General features: G+C 37.6%; 1 protein-coding gene across 1 annotated transcript; it reads right to left on the bottom strand.

The window, feature by feature from the left end:
• Positions 1-1,103: 1,103 nt before the first annotated feature.
• On the bottom strand, positions 1,104-11,494 carry LOC140156023 (eukaryotic translation initiation factor eIF1-like). The gene is made up of 4 exons (XM_072179119.1): positions 11,325-11,494; positions 3,935-3,992; positions 2,455-2,548; positions 1,104-1,549 (listed from the first exon to the last, which is right to left on the bottom strand). The coding sequence occupies exons 1-4, from the start codon at positions 11,362-11,364 to the stop codon at positions 1,403-1,405; spliced, it is 339 nt and encodes a 112-aa protein (XP_072035220.1). The 5' UTR covers positions 11,365-11,494; the 3' UTR covers positions 1,104-1,402.
• Between the last annotated feature and the right edge of the window lie 633 nt (positions 11,495-12,127).

The following is a 12,127-nucleotide window of genomic DNA, read 5'->3' on the forward strand; positions in this document are numbered from 1 at the left end:
TTATCACTAAAATGTTGGAAAATGGAACCAAATATAAATGCATCAACCCGCCTGAAAAATGAATCAATCCTACGTGACACGAAACCATGCGAAAGCACTACATGTAGTACATGGAGTGCCATTATACACAATCAATGCACTCTGCATACTTTTCTAACCGCTTTTCTGATTGGCTGCTTTGATATAAGGCGTGTATGAAACTTCACTGATGCAGGATACTGAGTGTAGACATCAACAAAATACATTTTCAACTACATTACACAGCGAACAAAAGTATAGAGTACACTAGATCCTTCAGAAAGATGTAACAGATCTTGCTCAAGATACTTTGACTCTTTGCATGGTCATCTCAAAACAAGGTTCTCCAAGCAAAGTGTGTGTTGTGTTACTTAAGCATTTCATGTGTGCTCCAATTACTTCCCATGTACGCTTTGTAAAAGATTTCTAAATGCATTGCATTATTGTGAGTAAGAAATGCCTGAATTGCAGAGAGAACCCGATTTTAGTAACAAGATGGTGGATCTGTGCAAAGGGTGAATAGTACCTGATACAATTCCTGTAACCATCATAGGTATACGTGTACACGTCAAGGTGCCGGACGGGTTATATTGATGCCTATTCCCTGCCTAATTAAGAACTGGAATCAAGCACAGAACATTTTTGTTTGACTATCATGTGGCACCATTTTGATCTGGTTCACATGTGTGCCAGTACCCCTCCTGATCTAGTTTTGGGAGTCAACCAAATATCATTATCATCTAATAACATAATGATATTTGGCCGATTACTAATCGATACACAAAGCTGCAAAACATAATGCCATTCACTCTCTTATTCACCATCTCCCTGATTCCCACTACTATTACACTACACATATTTTATTACTTGTTTTTTTATTATAAAAAGATGGGTTTATTCAATACATATCAAAAAGAAAGTTACAATGTTAATATTACAAAACCCTCTACACATACGACCTGTCCTTTCTCTGACCTCCATCTTGCAATTATTCTGATTACGTTAGTCTGGATAGTCTACATGTTGTGGTATTATCAATTTTAACTTGCATATTTTGATTTGAGTATATCTACAGGGCAGGCAGTGGGGTTTTGATAGAACAGGAAGGTCACCAGACCTATATTGTTGACATATATGACATTGTGTAAAAGATTCCTCCATTCGTTTCCTGAACAACCAGATGATCACTGATGCACAGCCACACTAAATAATCATAGAACGTATGCTTCAATATTATTACAGCTTAAATTGACTTATTATTACACACTTATTACTACCGTACTCAAAACTTGCTTAATAGAGCTAAGGTGCTATCTCCAAAATTATCTTTCCCTCATTCAGTTTTTTTAAGTGACAAGAAGAAGAAATCCTTTAAATGATGAGTTTAGAAACCGTGCACTTTGAGCTGATCTTTCTTGGCAAGTCCAACCTTAGTCAGCAGCTCACAAATCTGGTTGCGCTGGTCTCCTTGCAGCTGCACCACTTCACCATATTCGGGATGCTCTACAACAGTCCCGTTGCAAGCAAATTCCTGCAACAAAAAATAACCATTATTTAGATCATAGCTGTGACAACTGTGAATTCCAACAAAAAATGATAGGGATTTACTCACGTTTTAGTGATGTTTCACCAGTAATCACCACTACACTAGTGGTTTCATCAGATTTGTTTAGAGCGACACTCTAAACAAGGACGAGGGGCCTACACACTCAACAACATCTTTGACCAACTCATCACGGCCTCAATGGTGCATATTCTGCCATAAATGAAATTTGTACAATCTTTGACCGCAAGTTGGTCAAGAGATATTTTGTGATTCCAGCCATTCGTCCTAGTGACCAAGTAACATTATACTATATAATTTGTGGAAGCAGCAGTATTCAAGGTAGTTTGTTGCATATCAAAAATAACCCCCAAATGACCTTTGACACCTTTCTTTTTATGTTAAGGAGTAGCATTTTTAGTGAAAATTTAAGTAATTAACATTTTTGGCCATTAGTGACCATTCTATGCCTATTGACTATGACCTTTGACCTTGAGTAGGTCATATTACATTTATGCCACTAGCCAATGGTTCCAGTGACATTCACTCGGTCGGACATCCGGGAACATTGTCCCCTTTGCATAAGCGCGCGCATAGCAACCAGCTCGAGAAAGGGGAACTGCACATGCGCTTCACATGCGCACACTGGTTTTACAAGGCTATTTCCCCTTTGTGACATCAGCCCGACCAAGAGAATTGTCGTACAAAGTAATTTGGAAGCAGCAGCATTTTGAAGAAATTTGATTGCATACCGGAAGTAACCCCGAATAATAATAATTAAAAAAAACAACAGCAAAAACAGACCGTTAGCAAATGTATGCTTTGCTAAACGGAATATCCAAAGTTGTCCACAATGACCAGCACAAGTTATTGTGCTGAGAAGGAGTGCGTACCTTTTTGCAAACCTTGACTATCTTCTTTTTGTCATAGTGGGCAGCAATCCCCTGAATGGTGGTTAAAGTCTTCCTGCCGTTTCTCTGCTGGATTCTATAACAAAGTAACAAACAATAATTACAAACTCTTTCTACAAATCGGAAAATATTAAGTACCGGTACCGGTAAAAAAGTAAATGTTGTTACATATTGCAAATGTAAGTGAGATTCAGAGAGCCAGTCATTCAAACCATGTTAGAATCTTGCAAGATTTTGAAGAATTTCCTTTTTATCAGTGTTTCTTACTTTATTGTACCCATTATAAACAACCTGTTAAAGCCATTGTAACATTTCCAAAAAATAAATTAGTATTTCTTTTACATAAAATGTTAGCTTCTAATTTTGAGCCATTAACTGAGGCATTTAACGCAAAGAAAATTGGAATTTACACTGATGATGCCAATGCGTGTCACTCCTTTGGTCGTGCTATGCTACGGTCCTTTGATGTGTTTGACCGGCCCGCACGCCATGTACGTACTGTGTTATGAACATCGTGTACGCATTCTACTAAAATATCCATCGTAATAATAAACGACGGTTCCTGCATTATATTCAAAATCTGAGTCTTTGACGAAACTACAGCACCTAGAGCTTTGATTTTTGCAGTTTTTGTAAAAACAACATAATTTTGAAGAATATTGAGGGCATCCTCAACAAATGTTACAATTTGGCTATGTTAGATCAAGTGTTAGATCAATTTTTTTAAGCGAACCACTGGACCTATTCTGAAGTGCTAGAAAAAATTATGAAAAAATTTCAGTTTGTTATCCTAGTATATATACAAAGCATTAATTAATTTGTGTTTATCTCTTCATCTATGTATGGAAAACGAATGCATCTCTAATATGTGATAGATGAAGAGATAAACATTAGTTAATGGTTTGCATATACATTGTAAAAGGATAACAAGTTTAGTAACTTTTTCATATATTTTTTTTTAATTTTTCTTTTTTTTCTTTCAAATTAACTCTAATATGATCCTAGCACTTCAGAATAGGTCCAGTGGTTCTCCAAAGTCACCGAAAACTAATTTTTATTCTGATATCGGATCGGATATCATCAGCCAATATTATAAAATTGATATCGGATTCGGTTGAGCCCTAATTAATTTGACCTTAAATTACCTCTTGTGACCTTGAAATGACCTCCAAATTATGGAGACCCGCATACTATGTCCCAAATTGGCTTGCAATGCCATTTGAACTCTTCACCTGAGAGCATTTTATTAAAAGTATTATTACTGTCACATACATGTACATACGGACATCTATATGGACATACATACGGACACCCATACACAATTTAGGGTCATTAAGTTAATTTGGGATACTTGCTCTCAAAGTTATGTGCTGCAGTCATTTGTGGCTTTTGGTTGGGTTAGTAGTTAATAATAAGGGCAGATACTATATTTTTCATCATTCCCACATGCAAATCACCTCACCTGATGTGGATTACGTCCTGTGATCCGCCAGTTTCTTCAACTGCATCATTGAAAGGGTCTACAATAAACAATGGAAAACAAATCATGAGTTCAGGATATAACAGACACAAAAAGTATTGTTGCATTTTTAAAACAAGTTGCAATTTAAATAACTTACAAAATTTAACATCAACTGCATTATTCCAACACAACTTGATTTTTATCAAGATGTAATGACTCATTAATGAGGCATTATCGTAAAAAATAAATTATTGATAATTTTCAAGGCCACTTTAACTTGAAAGTTTGTCATGAATGATGTATGCGTCAAACATGTTCATGTATATACGATCTGACTACCATATTACATGGTTGCAAACTGCAACTCAACTGGCAGCCAGCCAAAGTTGTGGATCTCCAAAGCAGAAGCCCAAGTTTTGATCGAAAATTCTATCCTCAATCCAGGCCACTGATAACCGATGATGGATATGAGGATAGAACATGTGGAGCTATCTCAAAATGCGTCAGACTCAGAATCTGTGTTAAACATGACACCATGCATGTAAATCAATGTAAATTCAGAAGTAAACAATAGTAGGCATGTCCACTAAAAATTGAAGTACTTTTAAATTGATTCAGACCTAACTTATTGGCTGGGAATTGATGAAAGAAACATTTTGGCGCTTAAATAATCTTAATCGGACGTTTCATTCCAGAGATATGTCCTTTCGAGTGTCACGGTTTTAAAGGGCTGCTAACATGTAATACTAACAGAAAGTGCAATTTTAAGGTGCTTTTTACAAGCCGACGTCAAACGTCGGCTTGTGCTGTCTTCTTCCAATTCTTCTTCTTTCTTTCTTTCTTTCTTTCTGGCAACTCGTGACATTTTGCGTGACTTGCCACGTTTCACCCTAGCTCTCTTATGCTTCGACAGATTTCAACCATACTTGAGTCAAATGACCACTGGACTAGGCCAAACCTTACATTTGACTTTGACCTGACTGTGACCTTGACCTTATGGCCAAAAATGTTGATTTCACAAAAAATGCTACTCCTTCCACAAATTACATGCAATGATCATGTGACTCATGCATATGAATCAACATGTGGCAGTGCTTAAAACTTCCTAAAAAGAATTGAGGTCAAAGGTCATTAAGGGGTCATTTCCGGACAAAATCTGAAAAATTTGTAAACAAATATTCAAAAATCACTGTCTGTACAAATTACACAGCAGAGAGTCGCCATTAACACACATGCATTGCTATTAGCCAGGGTCTTTAGGATGTCTACAGTTTTGGGGTCAAATGTCATTAAGGGTTACTTCCGGTCAAAACCAAAATTATCAAAAATGTTCAAAAAATTTTTATCTCAAAAGATAAACAGACCAGAATAATATAACCATCACACATGAATCAGTGTTCCCTGATGTATGCACGGTATTTTTATTTTTGGGGTCAAAGGTCATTAAGGGGTCACTTCCTGTTTTTAGCTGAATAACTTTAAGAATTTTTATCTCAAGAACTAAACATGTTAGAATTTTTTAATTAAAATTGGAACAATGCATTTTGTCGGTGTACATACAGTTTTTTTTCATTGAGGTCAAAGGTCATTAAGAGGGTCAAAAGGTCAATCAAAAATTTTCAAAAATCAAAATCCATGTATAAGTTCCGATTAAGCTGAAATTCACCAGGAATATTTCTTATGACATCCTAAGCACAATGCAAGAGCAGTTGACCCCATCCGTAACCCAGGGGTCAAGTTATAGGGGTCAAATTGCGGCTTGTATTCAGCGTCTGTTGACTCTAGTTCTTTATGTATTTATTAACTAGCGTTATCTGGAACATTTGCTTATAACAACATGAAATAAGATCATCCTGAAAATTTAAACGATTTTGTTGACATACAACAAAAAATATTGTAACGGTAGAGATTTTTAGGGTGATTTTCTTTTTGTTCAACTTTGGATCCAGGGGCTTACTCGGGCGATAATAAATGTCCAATACCGTTACACAAAATAAATACACACAGATGGAAGACTTGGTGGATATACAATGTTAATGCTCCGGCTTTAATATAATACTCTGTAGAAACAATATTAAGATGGTAAATTATGATGAAGATTGAGTTGTTGATGTTGACCAGTTGGAAGCTAAGATGGAAGATTTGATGTTTATCAGTTGCAGGCTAGGATGGAAGTGAAGTGAAAATAATCTAAGAAACAAGTTCATATGGGAAAACACTTGAGTACCATCTCTGCAACAGCATAAATAATAACCCTAACTAAGCATTTACTTAATGACTAATCTTAACAATACATAACCTGATAAAGAGATAAAACTTTCTCATGAATAATTCATAAGTAGGTCACCTACCATCTCAAGCTAAAAGATAAGTGGCAATAATTTACACCACACTTAAGTTTTTAGGATAACAATACACACTCATATAAAAGGAATCAATTGCTAAAGTGCTCTTAAAACTTCTATGAATGGAAGACAATACACAATGAAGACATAAACATTTGAAGAACTCATAAAATTGAGAATCAAAGGATGCAGCGTAAATGAGGTAAATGACCTTTTCAAATTAAAGATAAACCATGATCTATTAAAAACAGTTTTAAAGACCATATTGATTACGATGGAAAATAACTTAACTTGATGATGATCATGATCGATTAATTACACTACAGATAGAAATATAATTTGATATGAAACCAAAAACCTACATTAATTAACAATGACACAATCAAAATAAACAAAATAATAAACATGGTAAATAATGATATTACCTTAAATCCTAACATTTCAAACCCTACACTTATTATTAAGACCAACCATTCTGGTGCCCGTTACAATATAATGACCTCAAAACCCATGGTTTGTTTGGTGGAACCTCAAGTATGATCATAGATGGCTGCCATGGAAAATATCTCCATAGGTGAGTGCACGCATACAGTAAATGGGAAACCGTTTAGCGGCAAATGTATTCACAGTGAGCATCCCTAATAATAGCGCCAAAAAAAGTTGCTCAAATGACACGTCGGCGAATTGTTAGCACTGAGACATGTATGTGCTCTGAAGATACAGATAAGTCATCAAAATAAATTTCGGTAACATTAAAGTGACCACTGCACTGGCACTTCAAGTACCAGTACAGCACTGGAATCTTTTACAGAAGAAATGCTACGTAGAGTGCTATGACAGTTAACAGTTAACTTACGCCGAATTGGTCAAGCTGGGAGATTCAGCGCTTGTTGATCGAAAGACAGCTTCTAGGCTAATAGAAATTGGCACTCCATTCGTGGTGGTTGTTGTTGTGGACCAAATAATAATAAAGTATAAAACATGTAGGCCTATGTCCGTCACATCTAGGCAGGGTGATTCTTTGTTGGATTATTTGATCATATGTGACTGACCTCTTCTCAAAATTTATTACTTTCTTTTTCTCATAAGTCTGAAACAGAGCGCTGTATGGGCTGACGAGTTGTACCGTTGGCGAACTTGGATGTAAGCTTTAAAAGCTTTATATCATGTGTGTACATTGACGCAAATTCAAGTAGAAAACCTTGGAAGTATGACTATATATCTCCTTAAATTTGCCTCTGTATTTTGTAAATTAATACTTAAAATAAATATTAATATGAGAGTAGGTCTATGTGAATTAATTTAGATGCCAAGTCCAGACAAACTGATATCGTCAAGGCCACAGCGGGAAAAAGTGGGTAATTCGGTAATCTCATTACCGGGAAGCTTTTACTGCCAGCAGGAAATCTAGGGCAACTTGGCCTGAAGTTGATGTGAATGGATAAGCTTAACCCATAGAAAATACGTACGCAAATTGCCCAGGCAGAATTCTCAATCCTACTTCCTGGTTCGTCATGTTCGTGGTTCCCACCGACAGTTTTGATCAAGTATTACATAGTGCGTAATGGGATGAATGATATAACAGAAGCCAGCAAAAGCGTTACCATTAGCCTCCACTAAAAATAGCAATCATGCAGGTTTCTCAATCACGGCGATCGGCACAAAAGGGCGCATGCGTACATTTAATTTCATACACAAGGTCGATGCATTTTTGTAGGGCGGTACTCAGGGCTGGAAAAAAGTTCAACATGGGCGGAGCTAGAGTGGTAGACAGGTTCTGTTGTGAGTTGAATTTCCGAAACTGTCGTGGTATTATACTGGTTAAGTTGTGACACTTTGATGGTTATACTTTGTGATTAATTCATGTAACAGAGTGCTAATTGTGTTCATTTTTAAAGCTTATTTAGGCTCCTTTATGACTTGTCATATAAAACAAAAAATCGCAAAAATGTTGCACCAAATCGCGTCATTTAGGTGTCATTTTTCAAAAATGTTCAACATCTGAGGGGGGCAGATCCCCCCCCCTTCGCCGCAGGCGTGACGGGAAATCCAACTTCGTCGCATTTACATTACCGGGAAACTTCGCATTTTTTACTGCCCTGGTCAAGGCCTCACCGGCGCTTGCAAAAGTTATAAATGAACGCTGTACAATGGTTTATACATGTAATATTATACTCGTCACATGTGTAGGCCTATATCGCCATGGTCGGGTCATGTACATGTAGGCCTATTCATGCTATTTGCATGCTTGTCGTGGGTCGACCTGGCTAAAAATCCTGGACGTTTGCAGGGCGAATGTGGCAACCCAAAATTTACGGTTGACCTGGGAGAAACGGATTTACGATAACTTAGGTAGTTATCATGTGGGATACGCTATTTTGGGTTGACCTGGGATTTTTTTCTCCCAGCTTGACCCAAAACGCCTAACTTACAGTATCAGCATGGAACCATTAACAGTTAACTTACAGTATCAGCATGGAACCATGCCAGTGGCGTAGCTGCCGGGGGGCAGGGGGGCAATTGCCCCCCAGCAAAAATTCCCTATTTGGGCCCCCGCCCCCTAGTGCAAGGAAAAAAGAGGAAAAAGGAGGGAGAGAGGAAAAAAGAGAGAGGGAGAGGAGGGCAGAGAGATGGGGAATCCATATGATATGCGATACATATGATAGGCATCGGAGTTTCGCGCGATCACGCAAAAAGTGCAAAAAATCACGATTTTGGGGGTCCATCGCGATTTTGGTGGTCCATCGTGAATTTTGAGAATTTTGCCAAACACACTACTTTTCAATGTAAATTCACCAATAAACAAACACAAACTGATAATAAATAGTTTTCATGCAAATATCGACGAAAAAATAATGACTCACCAAGCTTCCAGAAGTTGTAAAATATAATCCGAATAGTTAAAATAAACATGGTAAGTAATACTTGAACATGTTGAATAGAACTCTGGGGATTCGGTGAATTAATGATGTAATTAATAAACTATCGGCCTACTTCCTGCATCCACTTCCTTTCCGTCAGTTTTACTCTTTCTTGGCTCAGGGGGATAAGAGTGGGAAACCCGTCACGTCATATGAGGACGGGTTTCCCACTCTTTGTATGGGGCATGCTAGAGATTTCCACATACGCGGGTATTAAAAGTTTTCAGAATAAAATTATATACACGGAGGGGAGTTATAATTTCCAGTGTAGCAAAGGCTCAAATGTGAAACCCGTCCTCATATGACGTGACGGGTTTCCCACTCTTATCCCTGAGCCAAGAAAGAGTAAAACTGACGGAAAGGAAGTGGATGCAGGAAGTAGGCATTGTTTTTGCAATGGTTTTCCGTGTTCCTGGTTGAGTGGTTGACTAGCAGCAGGGTAAATACTGGAAAACGCATTTTCGCGCTTTTTGACTTGAATTTTCGCGCATTTTCACGCTTTATAAAAAAACGGCCCTCCGCCCCATACAGGCTTCCCCCTGGAAAAAAACCCACCTACGCCGCTGAACCATGCATGCATGACTGAGTTCGAATGCACTATCAAAGTGAGGCCGTGTGTAATAGCAAAATACCATCAAACCGAGGTTTTTGTAGTATAGCGAGGAGCAAAGCGAGGAAAAAAACAAAAACATAGCGAGGATGCCGTTTATAATGCTTCTGACGTCGTAGTGAGGGGGGTATATAAGCAGGCTCCTCACTTCTAATGCGAAATGCACATTTCCTCGGTGTAAATGCATGTTTCTTTTTTAGCCTCGCTTTGCAGTGTGTAATAAATCTCGCTTTGTATGGGTGACCGAGTAGGGGTGTGTTTATCGCAGAACCACTTGTGTTCATAGTGTTCGATCTTGGCTAAGTCTTGAGTTTGGTACTGTCCAATGCAACACTCCAGAATTGAGACTGGCCAGGATGTGTGATCTGCGCTGTGGTTTTGATAATTCTTGCTAGTCTTGGTTGCTTAGCCTTAGATACCGTACTTGGTTACTGCAGTTTTGAAGGTTTCTGGTTTTGTGATGCTGATTAGGTGTGGTGGAAGAGAGTTCCAATCACGTAATTGTCTTTGGTACAAATGAGTTTTTGTAGCAGTCTTTATTTGCTGATTATAGTTGAGTAAGATTCCGGATGATTTATTTATTTTATTTATTCTTTCTTTATTGAGGGTTATACTGCTTCAGTGACAAGCACTGCTTTTCAAGCAGGCCCTCAAATGATGATGCCGCGACTGGCGCTGGACGGGCTGTAGAAGGTTTCCGATGGGCAGGGACAGGTCACCTAGTCTTGCTTGTTGAAAAACGCAGAGTCTTCTAGCCTTCCTCCTGGTGCTGAGTGGTTCTAGTCAAAGATCTTTGACCATCTGGGTCGCACAACCGGGAGATTTAGATTTGTAATCATTGAGAATAAATCGTGCTGCTCTTTTCTGCATCCAGCTATGTTCTTTTTTGTGTGCGGATCTCAGACGGACGAGGAATATTTAACTTGCGGCCAGACTAGTGATATGTATGCTGTAAGTGACGTTTGGTGGATTGGTTACATGAATAAAGATTACGTCTTAATAAGATGAATCCTAATGAACGGTTTGCTTTTGCACAGATATTTTGAATATGACTGTTCTAGTTTAGAATTACTAATTACTTAATTTACCTGATTAACACATGAACAAGATTGACAGTTAAATTAATAAAAAATAAAAGAAAACACCTTCAGACTCAGTCATTTATCAATCATGCAGTCAATCAATTACATGCAATATGTCGATGTTCATTTCATTCATGATCATTGTTTATTATCAGTTCAGCAGCGGCCATTTTCATGATTTTCCTCATACATGTATATCGCAAGTCCGAATAACACTGGAAAAACGCTGTATGTCTACAACTTAATTATTCGTGTGCTCTGACCCCCCGTGCTCTATAGTGTGTTGATACTATTACTTAGCACAGACAAGATCAGAGAAGCTACACTTGTAAGATTTAATGTGTACATGATGGTGTACATTGTTTACATCAGTCAAACCGGATACCTGAGTCAAACCTAAAATACGCCTCAGTAAATTAAGTAAAAACTCACCCGATGCTTGAAGATTTTGTATATTTGATGTGGCGGACATGCGTCTGGTAGTTATTACCACTGTAATATGGAAAAATTATTTTCGTATAACGACAGATGTTAAAGATTTATGTAGGATTCAGTGGTTGCTTTAGAACAAGATTTCGAGAAAATTCAATCGACGAAATTGATTGACGATAAGCCAACATATGACGTCATTTCCGTGACGTATGAAATAGGTCACGGAATTTCTCAGACGAGGGCGGTATCATCATTACCTGTGCGGGATTCCAGGGCTGAGCCTAGTATTTAACCTGAGACTGTTGGTTCTAGTCTCAGCTGAGATTATAAAGTTTTAATAAGTTGTGATCTTCAGAATTGAGATGAGGGACAAATCCAACCTTAGATTAATAAATCAGAATTTAATAGATTATTTGATAATTGAATTTAATCTATAAGATTGAAAAATGTTCATCTTATAATCAAATTAAGTAATTCTTGGCCATAGGCCTATTTAGATAATAGGCCTAGTTCACTGAGGCCCTATGATCCGCATATAGATTAGAATTTGGATTATACTCTTTCATCATATTGAAATACAAATCCATTAGATCGAATTCTTAATTTGAATTTAGTCTGGGATTAGTGTAACATGTTTAATCCAAGAGTAATCCATGCAGGCAAGGTGAGAGAGCATGGAGGGTGCTAAGGATCTCAGTGGGTTCCAGTTAGCATTACAAGTTTGATGATGCAATGGAAGATACACGAAGGAGTGTGATTTTACTGAAAAATACAAAGCCATAGAAGAAACAATCAATAGCTGT

This window comes from Amphiura filiformis, chromosome 6 (genome assembly GCF_039555335.1).
Source record: "Amphiura filiformis chromosome 6, Afil_fr2py, whole genome shotgun sequence".
Lineage (NCBI taxonomy): Eukaryota > Metazoa > Echinodermata > Ophiuroidea > Amphilepidida > Amphiuridae > Amphiura > Amphiura filiformis.